Consider the following 17,103-nt stretch of genomic DNA (forward strand, 5'->3'; position numbering starts at 1 on the left):
ACCGGTACGAATACAGGATCCATTACAAAATTCTTCTGATTACATACAAGGCATTTAATGGCACTGCTCCTGTGTACTTATCAAATCTACTTTACATCAAACCTTAACCTCGCTTACTTCGATCAAATAAAAAAGGCTTCTTCATGTGCCACTGTGTAACCTGCAAACGTATTGAAAACGCTCCTTCTCAAGATGTGCTCCCGATTTGTGGAGCAGTCTTCCGTTCGAACTTCGCCAGTCGCCTATGTTGATCGCCTTTAAAAAGGGCTTGAATCGCATCTCTTTGAGAGAGCTTTTTGATTTTTGCGTTTTTTGTTCAGCACCTTAGAACATTACCTCGCAATGGATTTTGGCGCTATATAAATGCTGTCGATATATTGATTGATTGAGATATTGTTAGTTTTATACCCGGGTTTTATATTGGAAAATATTGTTCATAGTTCTGTCATAGACTACCATGTGTAGTGAATCAACATTTCAGTTAGGTTCAAAAATCAAATTTCTTGCCACACACATACACCTGTAACCATCCTAGTCTAATCAAGTACATCAACATAATCAAGCGTCTATAAATACACAGGTTTATCTAGTTTTGTACTTGAAAAAAATTATTCATGGTTTCCTCATAGACTACCATGTAAACTAGTCAATCAACTTTTTCGGTGAAATTCCAAAATCAAGTTTCTTACATACATATGGACTAGTAACCATCCTGGTCTAATCAAGTACATTAATACCAATAATCAAGAATCTAGAAATACACATTTAGCTAATTTTGTATTTGAAAAAAATATTCATAGTTTCCTCATAGACTGCAATGTATAGTGAATCAACATTTCGGTGGGCTTCCAAAATAAAATTTCTTGTACATATCTGCACTTGTAACCACCCTAGTCTAATCACGTACACTTGTATGAATTATCAAACGTCTATAAATGCACAGATATTGTTGGTTTTATTCTGGAAAAAAAATGTTCATAGTTCTCTCATGTATAGTGAATCAACACTTTGTTCAATGAAATCCAAATTTAAAATCCAATTTCTTGTACACACATGCATATTTTACTGGCACTTCAAGCAAAGTACGTACACATTTACATATATAAGCAAACATTTATAAATGTACAGATATAGCTCGTTTTGTGTGGGAAGGATTGTCAATAGTTTGCATGATAGACTCCCAGGTATTATGATTTGATATTTTTGGGTGAAGCACCATATCAGCAAACATCTTACCTTCTTATACCGGTAGTTGCGTAAAATATGTTAACTCTCCCGCAAATGCATAAAACATCATGACGTCCCTGCAAAAATGCTTGTGTGATAAATTGCGAGCCTCCCTTCCCAAAGACAGCCCTCCCCCTGTAATTTCTGTCTCTAACTTACATAATAATTAAACCAATTGTTATGTAAATTAGCTGATACTGTTTCAGAGATTCCTGGGAAGAATACTGCAGCGGTTGAGGGAGGGTAAAGTTTTAGAATGTCATACACGGGGAGGATCACACAGTACACTTTAGACACGAAGATGGGGAGGGTCACATTTTACGGTACAGGTGTGCACTGATTTCCCGCGGCCCACCAACTGTAATTACTGAAGGCTCCTTTAATTTTTCTTTACGAGAAAAATACGTAAACTGCTTACTCAGCAATTTTCTTTTAAAAATGCTGTCGATAGTTGTATTACATTACTTTATAAAACATGTCAATGAATCGTTCTGATAGGACCGAAGCTCATGCCGGCTGTGGTCACATACAGGAAAATCGGTGTTAGCAGAATACTAGTAGATGATTATATACATGGTGATAATAGACGAGCACTATAGAAGCCTAAACCATTTGAGGTTTTATTTGCCTGTACAACTAGAATATTAAGCTCGCACTTAGCAACATAGCCGTTGCCACTCGTTGTCTGCGTTGGTTCCACTGTCAAAGTCGGGTACGTGTGCTAAGTATATTTCCTGTCAACAGTGCTTGATTCCGGACGCTAGATTTCTGTCAGACGACAATTGCTCGATTTTCAATCTGCTTTCGCGTTTTGATGCTCAAATTGAGAGAAAACCACTTTCAGAAACATATTTGTTAAGATATAAGAATAGTAAGAACCCCTCCCCGATATGCTCTCGGAGTGTTATTTTTCAAATCAACTGGGTACGAAAGCACGAATTTGCGGTGATAGTGTTTCAAAAACACAATAGTTGAAGAATTAAAAATCATTAGAGTTCTTATATCCGTTTTTTGCGAAGGGACAACTCACATATTTGATAAATAATCCCAACTTTTCACTCAGACTTTCACCCATATTTTTCTTCACAAAATGATCTCTTGACCCTTAATATATATATATATATATATATATATATATATATATATATATATATATATATATATATATATATATAGATGTATATATATATTTATTTATACATTGAATATATATATAATATATATATATATATATATATATATATATATATATATATATATATATATATATATAGAAGAAACTTGGGTTGAAACACACTACCACACCTGGTTGTTAGGTTCCAACCTAACAACCAGGAACCTAACAACCAGGTGTGGTAGTGTGTTTCAACCCAAGTTTCTTCTATCTTCACCCCATTCCACGCTCCACTGGGGATCACCTGAATTCCTACAGTTTCTTATATATATATATATATATATATATATATATATATATATATATATATATATATATATATATATATATATATATATATATATATATATATATTTATATTTATTTATACATTGAATATAGGATATCCCTTCAAATAATTGGGGAAAAGACTTCACAATTAATGCATATGAATTAACTTAAACAGTATTGAATGCCTGTTCTATAATATTCTCGACAAATTTGATTCTTCCATCCTTGGTCACGTGCCGATCTATCCGTAAAGTAAAATATTTATTTATTTTTATCCGTAAAGTAAAATAACCGAACATTTAAAATGTGCGGTGAATGTGGCTCAGCTTAACGCTCAAACACAGGTTATTGCTTAGAAATCATAGTTTATTGAATTCGAAGTTTATTGTTTTCATTTCTAACTTTTAACCTGGAAAGGTTATTCAATGTCAGAAAAAGTGGTAATTTCACAAAGAATGCAATAACTCTTTAGGTTGTCTCAGTTTTTGGAGTAACTGCATTGTGTCAGAGCTTCTGTGTGACTGTCATATAACGCATACCACATCAATTATATATTTAGTCTGTCACATTCCATCACTTCAACAGTAGACATGCTCACATTGATTTCTTGCTCCCTATAAATTGTACGTTTAACTGAATTACCATTGGTACAGAAAAACGGATTAAGAAACATGAACCGTAGGCTGTGCCCCCTAATTACTAAGTCTCCATATTGTCAAGGTGCAAGAAGGAAACTAGATTAAGAACAAAAACCACCGAAAAGTCGTCAGCGTAAAAAAATCAACAGGTACTACATGTATGGACACATAAACCAATTATACGAGTAGGTGTAGGAAGGTAGATGACAATATAGGTAGTAAAAAGCATACTAGATGGTGCACATATAACACCAATCATAGGTCATGACCTTTAACCTCAGCAATTATCCAAATGCGACAGACGGACAGACGTCGACAACTGGGGCGACAAAACGCAAATGCAGCCTCTCTCTGAACATGCATTCATGATGATAGATGCAAAATAAAGCACACAACAGACGATTTATCAGTGGAACACTGATTTATTTTATAACTATTTCCAAGACAATATGGGATATTAATATCAATGAACCTATTGGTTCACACCAGAACATTTAAAAAGCCATCCAACTTACAATTCATGATCAATATAACACTATTCGCAACTGCACTACAATTATCTGGCTCAATTTGAAGATTTCAATCTATTGCATTTAACAAAATAATTGATATGCCACAAACATGCACAGCTTTGAAAAAAAGAAAATATAATAAAACATATCTGTTTTCGCTAGAACTGTGTCAGTCACATGCAACACATATCAAGACAGCCTAAATCACATTACACAAAAACGTATCGATGTTACTGTTTTACCATGTACTGTGGTTCTGAAGAAGCAAAATCAGCATTTAGTAATCTTGAAACATCAACAAACGGTAAAAAATCTAAGAATTACGAAGTAAAAACAAAAGCCCGGTTTTTTGTTAATGCCGAGTGCAGTCAAATGATTCCTGTTACCATTTCGTTGTATGCAACAAAACATTGAATTATTAAGATCATTAATATCCGAGTCATCTTTAGTTGTTTTCCTTCTGTGGCTTGTTGAGTGGCTAGAGTATCTTCATCGTGATGGCATAGCAACCAGAAGCATTTTTGTCTCCAGTTATTATGTACGCGGGGAGGTAGAAATCGTCCGTGACCTCTATGACCTTAGTTTCCATCAACTTCTTGAAGGTGTCCCCCTTCACCAAGTGAATAAATTTTTCATTCGCAGCGATCACGATGAAGCCTCCTGTGAAAGAGAGGGAAAATTCAGGTCAAATTTTCGAGGATCAAATTTTGAACTGTAATTGTGAACTAAAACTATACGAATGCAAGCTATTGATATCGTTACAAGATTGGCATATTAGCATACTCAAAGAACTTCCACTGGTTGGTGAAAATCACACTGACAAAAGCTGTAAATATTTGTAAAACTCTATTCATTGAAACCAAAAAGGATGGAAGATTTTCAGATACGAGAAAGAGCATCCCATCTAACACTTAGCAACCACAATTTCCAGCCTGAACGGAAAAAGAGGGGCGCTTTCGTTCAATGCATGCGTGTGTAGGTCATTGATAAAACGAAATCACCCCAAAAGCATAATGTTTGTCAATTACTGTTGTATCCATTTGCGGTCGTTCTAAAGTTGCTGCGTACTCACAGCACGCATCGCAACGTTACCAAGATGTATAGAGATGCAAAGACAATGACGTCAGCTTTCCCCCAAAAGTTTACCTGGTTTAACAACTCTCGTCCATTCGTGGAAAACGACATCTGTCAAGTGACCAGAACCAAAAGCGCCACTGCAAATGATAGCGTCATACGAATCTGCAGAGAGATGCATCAAAAACGAGATGTCATATTGATTACTAAAAATCATTTAAGGTAGTATGCGCCTCTAAAGTGAAAGACATACTTGTGCTCAAACTTTCCTGAATGAAACTTTCAACAATTCTCTTACCAAATCAACAATAAAAATAGAGGGCCTAGCGAAAGTAATTACCCAACATTTTGCGATATTGTGAAATTCAAAATGACCGCCATTCCTGTGTTAACTCTATGTGGGAAAATTGAAGTTTGGATTTTCGAAATACTAAGCCGGTGAAAGATTTTCTTTCTGAAACAGCTTTAATATGAGCCCCCACAAGTGGTAGATCAGAAAAAGAACTGTAGAAATTTGAGAGTCTTGCGCGTTCTACCTTAATATTTTGCTAAATGAGTACTTTTAGCGATTTATGGAATTCACAAACTTCAGTCATTTAGTTAAAGGGAAGGAGTCGTCGGAACTCTGCTCAAAGGTTGCCGGGGACCCCCTACGACCGATGAAAACCATGTATTAGGGTACATTGGTGATTGTTGAAAGTTTAAAACACGTTTGTTTACAATGAATATCGTAAAATTTAAATATTGCAGCTATGTTAACGTGATGTATCTAGATCATGCATGAAATACATTGTATGTAAACTAAACGTCGCACCCGTGCAGTTTCGACGACCCCTCCCTTTAAGGCAGTACGCGCCTCGAAAGTTAAGGACAAACTTTTGCTCAAAATTTCCTCAATGAAACTTTCAACCGTTCTCTTGTCAAATCGAGAATAAAAATCAGGGGTCAGCGTGCAAAGCTTGGTACTTGAGAAACAAATTACCCAACATTTACCATTGTTTGATATTTGAGGAAAATAAAATTTTCGAAAAGACATAATATTTGTTACACCAAAAGTTTTAAGCCAGCCCCCATAAGTACTAGACCAGAGTATCGAAAACGATTGAGAGCCAGAATATCTGTTCCCGAGGCATTCTGAATGGTCTATTAGAGAAAATAAGTGAAATAAAGATTTTCTCAAGTGGATATTTTCAGGGTACAAATATTTAATTCCAGTTATCGGAAGAGCTTACTTCTTCACTACTTTGCTCATCTTATGGTCAATTTCCTAAACACTTGTACTAAGTTAGGCAAACGGTAAATGACATGTACTGTTAAAATATGCATCTGAACTGATTGGATGGCTCATTATGAATGGAGACAGTTCATTGGTCTGGAACTCGTCCATTGTCTGACTGTAGGGATTTATAAGCGACCTTTTTGAACGCCGTCCATTGGTTGAGCACCCAGTGTTTCGGCCAACAGTTTTGAGTATATTCCCTTTTCACGAGCGAGTTGAAGGCTACCCTCCGACATGTCGACGCCATCGATGTTGTCATATCCTATGGCTCGCAACTGCAAGAACAAAGAAGGGGGTAGATAGAAGTCATTTAATTGTTTTTTTTCGGACACTTTTGTTGACACAAAATGAAAGACATTCAGTTCGATCGACTATTCCAGTGTGAGGTTATACAATTATTGATATTGGAACTATTAAAAGCAGAAATACCAAAAGCGGCGAATGTATATATAAGTCTTGCTCTCTTTCCAATAGTTGCCGCTGGCTGCGCTGTGCCAACGAATAGGGTCAGGTCACACAACAAAGTAAACGTGTACGTTCGGTGTGAAGAAAGACTGAGAAAGGACAGTACTCCGACGCAAAAACGTCGTAGACGATGTACGAACAAGGCAGGGGACACTGTCAAACCCATTCCGTGCGGCTCGACCATAGGGAGCGATGCAAGTCAAGAACAAAATAACAAGCTACCCGTGCATTAAACAGGGGATAATTGACCTTTCATGAGAGCACGTGGACAACACGTCCTAAACTCGTTACACAGAAAGATATTGTGAAGCGTGCACCTGTTCTCCGACCAATCCAGTTCCGCACGCACAGTCCAAGATCCTTGCATGCTTGTCGCTCACGACTTTGCTTAAGGCCTCGCCTATGTATTTCGGTCCATTGTAGCGGCCGCTGAAACCCTGCGTGACGAAAAATCATGAAATTAAAAACAACTCGTGCACTCAATAAACTACACATGAATATACATGCTGTCTACTTTGAAATACAAAGACGTGTCATTGTCTGACACAATTATTCAATTACCTCATCATAGGAAATACTCCATTTGTCGTAGAGGGTTTTCAAACTGTCTGTGGTCTCTGCAGGGTCGTAGGCTTGGTTCAGCGTTCGGTGAAAATCCATTCTATTTAGTTACGTATACCTAACAAAGTGTGTAGATGAAAGCGTTACTTGGATCGTGGAGGACATATCAACATGAAACAATATCAGTTATCATATTATAGCTTTAACAATACCAGTGAATTTTGTGACGTCATCCTCCAGATTATTACTGATAATGTATTCTTATACCCAAATTGTACTATTGTGACTCCAGATGTTTCCTACATCTACTAATTCACTGGCATTGCCAAAAACTATAAAATAATAATGTACCCCTTTCTGATCCATAATGCAGCCAGCTGATTGGTCGAGACGTGAAAATACCCATGCTACATTCGCTATATAATACAGCTGGACACATTCCTTTGTTGGGGTTTCACACTGGAATTTCAATAAATTATAATATTATGGATATATAGTATGATTTTGACCACTTCGCTCAACATATGCGCTCGTTATCGCTAGTGCATATACAATTATATATCGCAATTTCTCTGTGCAGTACACAGTTTGACTTCTTATGAGATGCTCTCCATGGCAGAAATTAAAGGCGCTTGGAGAAAGTTAATTTATATATTTGATCTCGAAAGGGAATGGTTTACAGGTTCTTTATCGAAAATTTGAGCTAGAGTTTAAAATTTCAATGAGACGGGTTCAGCCGTAAATATTATTGCTCGTTCGGCGCACTGTACAGTTTATTACTATTCTTCTCGTGACCTGACAGAAATGTCATGCACGTACAATGTGGGACTCGTACCACGATATCGCATCTCATGTCGTGCCATATCAATCTTTTTTGTCAGCTGTACAATGGACTCCGAGACAGTCTCACCTCGATAGTTGTGCCGACCACGGAGGTGTAGTCCGAGACGCTACAACTCCGTATACTGACAAAGTTGAACCACTGCTGACTGCTAGCACGGATGTATGTGGTAAGTCCATGCTGCTAGTAAGGATGGACATGCTCAAGTTTGCACACTGTCAATCGACAGGTCGCAGAAAAGCGCATGGTATCATACCAATGCACAGTTTAAACAGGTATTGTGCGCTACAGCTACAAATGAAAAACAGTCCGGTGAAAGTACACGCTATTAAGTCTACCTACTTTTGAGCCGCTTTGGTCAGTCACACAACTCACCGTGTTACGCGTTTGCGACTTGTAGAAGTAGCCCGCTTCCGTACAAATACCCTCCCGACAATTGAAGAAGAGCCAAGAGAAAAGGGAAGACCTTTTGTACGTCATACGCGCACTTCAGAACTGTGCCTGAGAATGCGCTAAACGACTTGAAAGCTGAATAGTCAAATATCGGTCTGTCGCCCGAGTACAGAAGTCAGCTGCACACACGGGAGCACCAAAAGTCAATTGAAGAGTTAGCCTAAAATCCTAAACCTAACCCCCTGGACATTTCAAATAAGCTTACCCTGTTAAAATACAGACCTTAACGTGTAAACAGGAGCTTCTAAATGGTGTTGTGAAGTGCAAATCGTGAGCGAGGGAGAACCACTGCGTAAACGCCCACAGACAAATGTCAACAACGGCGCATGCGTGCTTGAAATAGGTCACTGGACACATTAATTTGACGCCTCCTGTTCACAAAGGCATCGATACCTCTAGACATGTTAGTTAGGTACATGAATGCTGTGTTTGCCTATTGCATATACAAACCGAAGAACAAGCTGTTTTAAAATCGCTATTTCTCGTAACCCGGTAAATTAGACAATCAAAAGCTCACTGAAGATGATGTCAAGGTTTTAATACTTTATGTGAAGAGAATCTGAGGAAAATGCTGACTCAGCAATTTTCTTAAAAAAATTGCTGTCGACAGTTGTACTACATCACCTTGCAAAACCTCAATGCATCGTTTTGATCGGACGAAAGATCACGCCGGCTGTGCGTGACAGCTTTTCCCCACATAGATGTAGACGTGGTGGGTTTGGCGTGTTTGGGGCAAATCGGCCATACCCACCACGTCTATTAAAAATTATGAGTTTACTTTTCTTGTTTAGGGACTGGTCAGTTTCTTCGGCCGGGGGGGGTGGATTTATGGGGGGGGGTCACCCTGTATTTGACTTTGGTGATAGGGGGGGTCACCATGTTTTTGAAATGCCCAATAGGGGGGTCAGTGTGTTTTTGAATTTCGACACAGGCTCATCATTGCCTAAAATGCATCGTGTCAGCCTCAAATTTCATCATTCAGTTGCATTTTTCGGCGAGCCCTTCGGGCGCGTAAATAATCAGACATATTTTTCAGCACGCCCAACTTTAATATATCAGGTATACATATATCAGAGATATCTGTATGTTCAATATTTTTCAGCATGGTCTTCGAGCGCATTACTTTAGTATATCAGATATTTTTCAGCACGCCTTTCCTGTGCATTACTTTAATATACAAGACATATGTATCAGAGATATCAGGTTGTTTCGTATTTTGCTCCGTGCCCTTCGGGCGCAATACTTTAATAAATCAGAGATATATGCCAGAGATATCTTGATGTTTGCTAAGTGAAAGTGTACCGTTATGAAATCTGCATTTCATATGATAAGCAAGACAAATTCCTGATACTTTTCTGTTCTCTCTATGAGAATTCAGTATGAGAAAGCAAGACGCACAAATATTTCACAATATATATTTGATACAGTGACTTATTTTAGAGATAGAAAAATGACAAAATATCATTCGTTCTCATTGATGCAACTGTTTTCCTTTGTATCTCAGGTTTTCTGTAGGATGATGCTTTTTTATGACCAAAATTACATTTAAAAAAGGCTGTTTTTGTCATTATTAGCTGTGCTTTTATGGTTTCAATGTTACAAGAAAAGGTCATCTCAGACACTGCACACATCAGCCTGAGGTTTTGCTAAAATGCCTCTCTATGGCTCCTCAGGAGATTTAATTGGATGACTGGCAAGTCTTAACACCCGTCAACATTTTTGATTTACTGCTTTTTCCTCTTTGATATTAATGATTGACATCATTTTCTGTACAACAGTTCAGGACATCTGGTTAAGCATAGAAAGTGTGAAATACGTTTACAGCTCATTCAAAATGTACTGTATTTAAACTTTAAGATTGACACTTTGAAATTCCTATCTTACAACTGACATATCAACAATTTCTTTAAAACACAGAATGACTGTTAAAATATAAATGTATGTAATATATATATGTGTGTGTATATATATATATATATATATGTATATATATATATATAATATATATATATAATATATATATATATATATATATATATATATATATATATATATATATATATATATATATAAAAATTTGTGTCCACCTTTTTTTTTACAGTTGTCGCGTGTGGGCGGTCACCCTGTTTTTGAAATTTGGAATAGGGGGTCACCCTGTTTTCAAAATGGAATAGGGGGTCAGCCACTTTTGACGTCGGCAAAAAATAATCCACCCCCCCAGGCCGAAGAAACTGACCAGTCCCTTACGCACATACTCATATCTGTTGGAAATTTTAGGAATGGCTGTTACATCAGGTAGACAACACCCGCACGTGCTTCCATGTGTCAGTCATTCAATGGTGTTGTGAAGTTCCAAACGTGAGCGGGGGAGAACCACTGCTTACACGCCCACCCGGGACGCCCACAGACGAATGTCAACAACGGCGCATGCGTGCTTGAAATAGGTCACTGGACAAATTAATTTGACGCCTCCTGTTCACAAAGGCATCGGTACCTCTAGACATGTTAGTTAGGTACATGAATGCTGTGTTTGCCTATTCCATTGACTTGCATGTACAAACGCAAGAACACGCTGTTTTACAGCGAGGGCACGACTTATCGGAACACCAAATTAGGTAATTAACAGGCAACTTAGCTGAGCACTTTGCAATTTGACCTGGCATTTACCTAAACAAGAGTCTGTTTTATTGTCTGAAGACTGATAAGAAATCCACCAAACTCAGCAGGCAGCTCCTCCACTGAGTAAACTGATATGCCTACACAGGAACAACCCATTTTCAACTGGCATCTAGTTCATGGGAAAATTGTGAAAAGGGGGATTAAATATTACGATGTAACACAATCTATTGTACTCATTTTGTGTCCTGGGCCTGAACCTGACAGGTTTTGCCTCTGTATGATATTTAAAATTGAAACATCGCAGCATCCCTTGTAAATCTAGAGTTACAAAACTTGTCAAATTTACCATCTTCCATGAGCCCACCACCGACGTTGATGGAACAGTCCATTTTTATCATATGATTGGATGGTTGCTCTGACAGTCAGTGTTTCTTCAATGTATGTAATTGTGATTAAAAAACTGGTAATAACATGACTATATACAAAAACAGGACACAAAATGACAGCGGCAAATCATGTTTTACACTTTACAACATTTTATCCGGCCCTTCAAAACTCTCCCATCAACACAGGATCAAAAGCCAAATTTAACATTCTTTATGCAATTGCATAAATTTGCATAGAGTTGGTCAGCTCCTTTACGCACCTTTATGCAGTGCATAAAGGTGTGTAAACATGGTGTCAGTGATGGTGCCTATATGCATCTTTATGCACTTGTATAAAAGGGTTTAATGCTTACTAAAATTATGCACCTTTATGCAATCCAATAAAGTTGCATAATTTTACGTGTGAGGTAAAGATTGTAAAACAACACTGAGGATGACAATTTACAGTCTCTACAATTGGAAAGGACTATATGTGTTAAAGAATAGCTGGATGTATAGTGAGAAACATCTAGTCACTTCCCTGAGCTCACATTTCTAACGTTCACTCTACCCATCTGGAAACCATCTTGAAGGGCTTAGGGTTTGCACTTTGGAGTCCCCGCACTGTAGAAGACACATCCCCCTCCTTTAATTCTTATCATTTTGCAACTGTCTCTTTATCTTTAACTGAAATAAAGATTGCGTTTTGTATACCACAGTATATGTTGTTGCAGTCATGACAAAAATAGTGATAGTTCAGGCAATGGCAAGTCATGCACGGCTCTGATTCATTGCTCCATTGTCTCAAGGTGTAAATAGCCATATGTCATTAACATATCAGAAAGGTTGCCATCGATATCGCCACAGCAGTTACACATGGGATTCTTCCCTTTTCGTCATTGTTCATTCAAATGAAAAATGTGTGGAGTCAGTAGATGACTGCCTATCTTGTGATAGTATTTGGTAGCCAGTATCAGACAGCTTGTGTTCGTGTCGGCTGCACAGACGATCTGCCCTCTTGCGAGTTCGACTTTGTGAAAAAAAAGATATGACCTGCTACCAAAATTGCTTATTTGACACATAACCAGGAGACCTGCATTACATTTTGCACCGGTATATCATGAAGAAATAGTGATAGGTCAGGCAATGGCAAGTCATGCAGGGCTCTGATTCATTGCTCCATTGTCTCAAGGTGTAAATAGCCATATGTCATTAACAACAATCAGGAGGAACCCCTTGAATGTATAAACAAAAGCGGTTTTCTTGCTTCAGTCACTGTTGCTAGAAAGTTTAACTGAAAATAGACTTTGTTCAAGTCTGCAATTTACATCAAATTCTTGTAAACTTGTTTTCTTTTAAAAGTTGATTGAACGCATTGTCATGGAGTTGCACCCGAAATCACATTTGCAGGATCGCTGTCAGCCCTACTGCACTATGGATGAAAAAAGGAATGTCATAAATTTGAAAGATTTTTGTGATGCATAGAAAATTATCAGTGAAGTTTGTGTGTGTGTGTGTGTCCCTGGACGTACCACAGATACGTCCATGGAGTGTCTTGGCCGTCCTGATAATGGCAGCCATGACACAGCTGAAAAGGCCAGCGTCGACAAAGATAAAATAATAGGTGTGAAAGGGATTATCAGGCCGTCCTGTACCCTTACATCCATGACCGCACAGACTCCACTTCTAGTGCATTCTACAACTTTTAAGAACGTCTACACTCAAAAAAGTAACTTGAGTAGTTTTGCGTGAAATAAAGATGACCGTGATAGCCGTGATTGAAACAGCCTTTGTTTGCTGTCTTACTCGACCTCAGCCGACTACCATGGCAAAAGTCGGAGACTGCAGAGACGGAAGACCATTATCAAATTTGAAAATTGTGAATGTATCGGTCATTTTATCTAGATGATTCAGTCCTTTTCGATATTAAGTGTTCGAACCAAGGCCCCCGGTATGCACTCTGTGGTCACAATGCATATGCAGTACAGTCAGGGTGAAGTGTGCAACACAGACAAGGGGAATTATTTGTTTGTGTGTGCAAGAAGCATTGTCAGGGCAGGGACTTCCCTAATTACCGTGGTCAATGTCGGAATGTGGAGAGGTTGCCTGATGTCCTCCCACATTAAGTGTATGGCATAATGTTATGAACACTCTGGTGCACGAATGCTTCAAACGTCGTTTTTGTGCAGAGGGTCTGTGCCTTGACGAAAACTCTATGATACAACTTCTCATTTGCATCGTGGGGGTTTCGCATAGTTACTATCAAGTCGCCCGTGCCCTGGCGAGTGCATAGCAATTATCTGGCGAATCGACTACCTTTCAAAATCGAACAAGGAATGTTTTAAAATGATGAGTAAAATTAAATGCTGAACACAGAATCGACAATACTGAAAATACTTTGCTGTAGCTGATGGCACAAGTAATTTGAAATACTCTCAAAGCGAACCTACTTATCCATATGAGTAAATCGCTACAGCCAGCCATCGGTAAGCATGAATGTGAAAAGATACATCAATGCTGTAAGGTCAAATTATTTTGCTCTGGTAGGTAATTAAGATTGTCTTTTTTTTTTAAATTTTTCCTAGTGCTTCCAGTGTACCAAGTATTTTCTGGTCAGATTTTAGAGTTGCAAACGTTGTATCTCATATAACGGTGTGACCACCAGGTTTGCTTATTTGGTATGTAAGTGTAAGAGTATCAGGGAAAGACTTCTCAAAGTCTTCCGGCATATCAAAACATATTGAAGGACTAAACATCGGCAAACCGTTGTGCTAATGGTAGGCTATTTCATGGCTCGTGGAGTGAATGGCGCTTGGTCAGCAAGTAACTCAACTGAAGAGAAAGCGCGACTGGGGCCAGTCTACATCAGGGACTGTGTTCCGTAATAAATTCTGGGCTAAAATTTCCCAGGTTTAGAATAAAACTGGATCTAATGTGCCTATCAGAGATCGAGAAGTATGACGCTTGATTGTGAAATACTAGTGCATGTTGCTTTCTAATGCTGAATTCTCAATGAGAAAACAGAACAGTATTAGGAACTTATCATGCTCTTCATATACGCTGCAGGTTTCATTATGATTGGTACACTTTGCAAAACAGACTTTCAATTTACAGACATCAAAATATTTCTATATGTTTCTGACATATTAAAGTACAGCGCCCGGAGTTCCCGCTGAAAATATTAACATATGGATATCTCCGAGATATATGTCTGATATGTGAAAGGCATGCTGAAAGTATGTTTGATATTTTAAAGTAAGGCTGAAAATATGTTTGATATTTTAAAGTAAGGCGCCCGAAGGGCGCCGACAACATTTTAAACATACGAATATCTCTGACATATATGTCTGATATATAAAGTTTCGTGCTTGGAGGGGCCTCTGAAAATATGATTTTTTTTATTGTTATTAAAGTTAAGCGCCTAAAGGGAGCACCATGAATGCAACTGAATGATGACATTTTTCGCTTGCACGATGCACTTTAGGCAAGTATGAGCCTGTGTCGAAATTTTTAAAACACACTGAACTCCCCTCCCTAATTGCCATGAAGGCGCGACTTTGATATTTAAAATCTAGTATCGAAGTTTGACATATCGACGTTTTCGGGACTAGTATCGATACTAGACGATACTAGAATACTTGCCTTGTACCTCGGCACGCCGGATCTGTGAAATCTCCGATATTTACCCGATATTTATCGTCGATATGGGGACTCTAATATCATATATCAATATATTTGAGTCTGTCAAATCGCAAGTAAATATCCGATATATATCGGAGATTTCACAACCTCACCGTTCTGGCCAAGCCCGACTTCCAGGGACTGACTCTGGCATCGATACTAGACGATACTAGAGTCTGTCAAATCGCAAGTAAATATCCGATATATATCAGAGATTTCATAACCTCACCGTTCTGGCCAAGCCCGACTTCCAGGGACTGACTCTCGCATCGATACTAGACGATACTAGAGTCCGTCAAATCGCAAGTAATATCCGATATATATCGGAGATTTCACAACCTCAGAGTTCTGGCCAAGCCCGACTTCCAGGGACTGACTCTAGCATCGATACTAGACGATACTAGAGTCTGTCAAATCGCAAGTAAATATCCGATATATATCGGAGATTTCACAACCTCACCGTTCTGGCCAAGCCCGACTTCCAGGGACTGACTCTAGCATCGATACTAGACGATACTAGAGTCCGTCAAATCGCAAGTAAATATCCGATATATATCGGAGATTTCACAACCTCACAGTTCTGGCCAAGTCCGACTTCCAAGGACTGACTCTAGCATCGATACTAGACGATACTAGAGTCTGTCAAATCGCAAGTAAATATCCGATATATATCGGAGATTTCACAACCCACCGTTCTGGCCAAGCCCACTTCCAGGGACTGACTCTAGCATCGATACTAGACGATACTAGAGTCTGTCAAATCGCAAGTAAATATCCGATATATATCGGAGATTTCACAACCTCAGAGTTCTGGCCAAGCCCGACTTCCATGGACTGACTCTAACATCGATACTAGACGATACTAGAGTCTGTCAAATCGCAAGTAAATATCCGATATATATCGGAGATTTCACAACCTCACAGTTCTGGCAAGCCCGACTTCCAGGGACTGACTCTAGCATCGATACTAGACGATACTAGAGTCCGTCAAATCGCAAGTAATATCCGATATATATCGGAGATTTCACAACCTCAGAGTTCTGGCCAAGCCCGACTTCCAGGACTGACTCTAGCATCGATACTAGACGATACTAGAGTCTGTCAAATCGCAAGTAAATATCCGATATATATCGGAGATTTCACAACCTCACCGTTCTGGCCAAGCCCGACTTCCAGGGACTGACTCTAGCATCGATACTAGACGATACTAGAGTCTGTCAAATCGCAAGTAAATATCCGATATATATCGGAGATTTCACAACCTCAGAGTTCTGGCCAAGCCCGACTTCCAGGGACTGACTCTAGCATCGATACTAGACGATACTAGAGTCTGTCAAATCGCAAGTAAATATCCGATATATATCGGAGATTTCACAACCTCACCGTTCTGGCCAAGCCCGACTTCCAGGGACTGACTCTAACATCGATACTAGACGATACTAGAGTCTGTCAAATCGCAAGTAAATATCCGATATATATCGGAGATTTCACAACCTCACAGTTCTGGCCAAGCCCGACTTCCAAGGACTGACTCTAGCATCGATACTAGACGATACTAGAGTCTGTCAAATCGCAAGTAAATATCCGATATATATCGGAGATTTCACAGCCTCACCGTTCTAGCCAAGTAAAGATTTCACCACCTCATCGTTCAATCTAAGTTCGATATTGTAGAGTCTAGTAGCCGTTAATATCGGATATCATATAAAAGTGCAATGTCGCGGTGTCCTCCCTAATTGGGCATTCAAAAACATAGTGACCCCTCTTTCACCATAGTCAAAAACAGGGTGACCCTCATGAATCCACTGCCCCCCCCCCGCCGAATAAACTGACCAGTCCCTTATTATGAATATTGTACAACTTTAGCAGCTATGACTTCCAAAGAATTCCTAAGACAGACACGTTTTATAACAACTTGGTAGCCTTACAATCCATCATAATCTT

The 17,103-nt window shown here is 38.8% G+C and overlaps 1 protein-coding gene across 3 annotated transcripts; it reads right to left on the bottom strand.

Moving 5' to 3' along the window:
• Nucleotides 1–4,254: 4,254 nt before the first annotated feature.
• On the bottom strand, nucleotides 4,255–8,801 carry LOC139140202 (methyltransferase-like protein 27). Of its 3 annotated transcripts, none has more exons than XM_070709287.1 (6): nucleotides 8,700–8,801; nucleotides 7,201–7,318; nucleotides 6,957–7,076; nucleotides 6,311–6,449; nucleotides 4,968–5,060; nucleotides 4,255–4,481 (listed from the first exon to the last, which is right to left on the bottom strand). In XM_070709287.1, exons 2-6 carry the CDS (start codon nucleotides 7,297–7,299, stop codon nucleotides 4,300–4,302), a joined length of 633 nt encoding a protein of 210 aa, XP_070565388.1. In that variant the 5' UTR covers nucleotides 7,300–7,318; nucleotides 8,700–8,801; the 3' UTR covers nucleotides 4,255–4,299. The 3 variants fall into 3 exon arrangements, with proteins under 3 accessions (XP_070565388.1, XP_070565390.1, XP_070565387.1); XM_070709289.1 differs by lacking the exon at nucleotides 8,700–8,801 and adding an exon at nucleotides 8,417–8,559; XM_070709286.1 differs by having other exon boundaries at nucleotides 4,256–4,481; nucleotides 8,717–8,801.
• Between the last annotated feature and the right edge of the window lie 8,302 nt (nucleotides 8,802–17,103).

This window comes from Ptychodera flava, chromosome 9, assembly GCF_041260155.1.
Source record: "Ptychodera flava strain L36383 chromosome 9, AS_Pfla_20210202, whole genome shotgun sequence".
NCBI classification, from domain to species: Eukaryota; Metazoa; Hemichordata; class Enteropneusta; family Ptychoderidae; genus Ptychodera; species Ptychodera flava.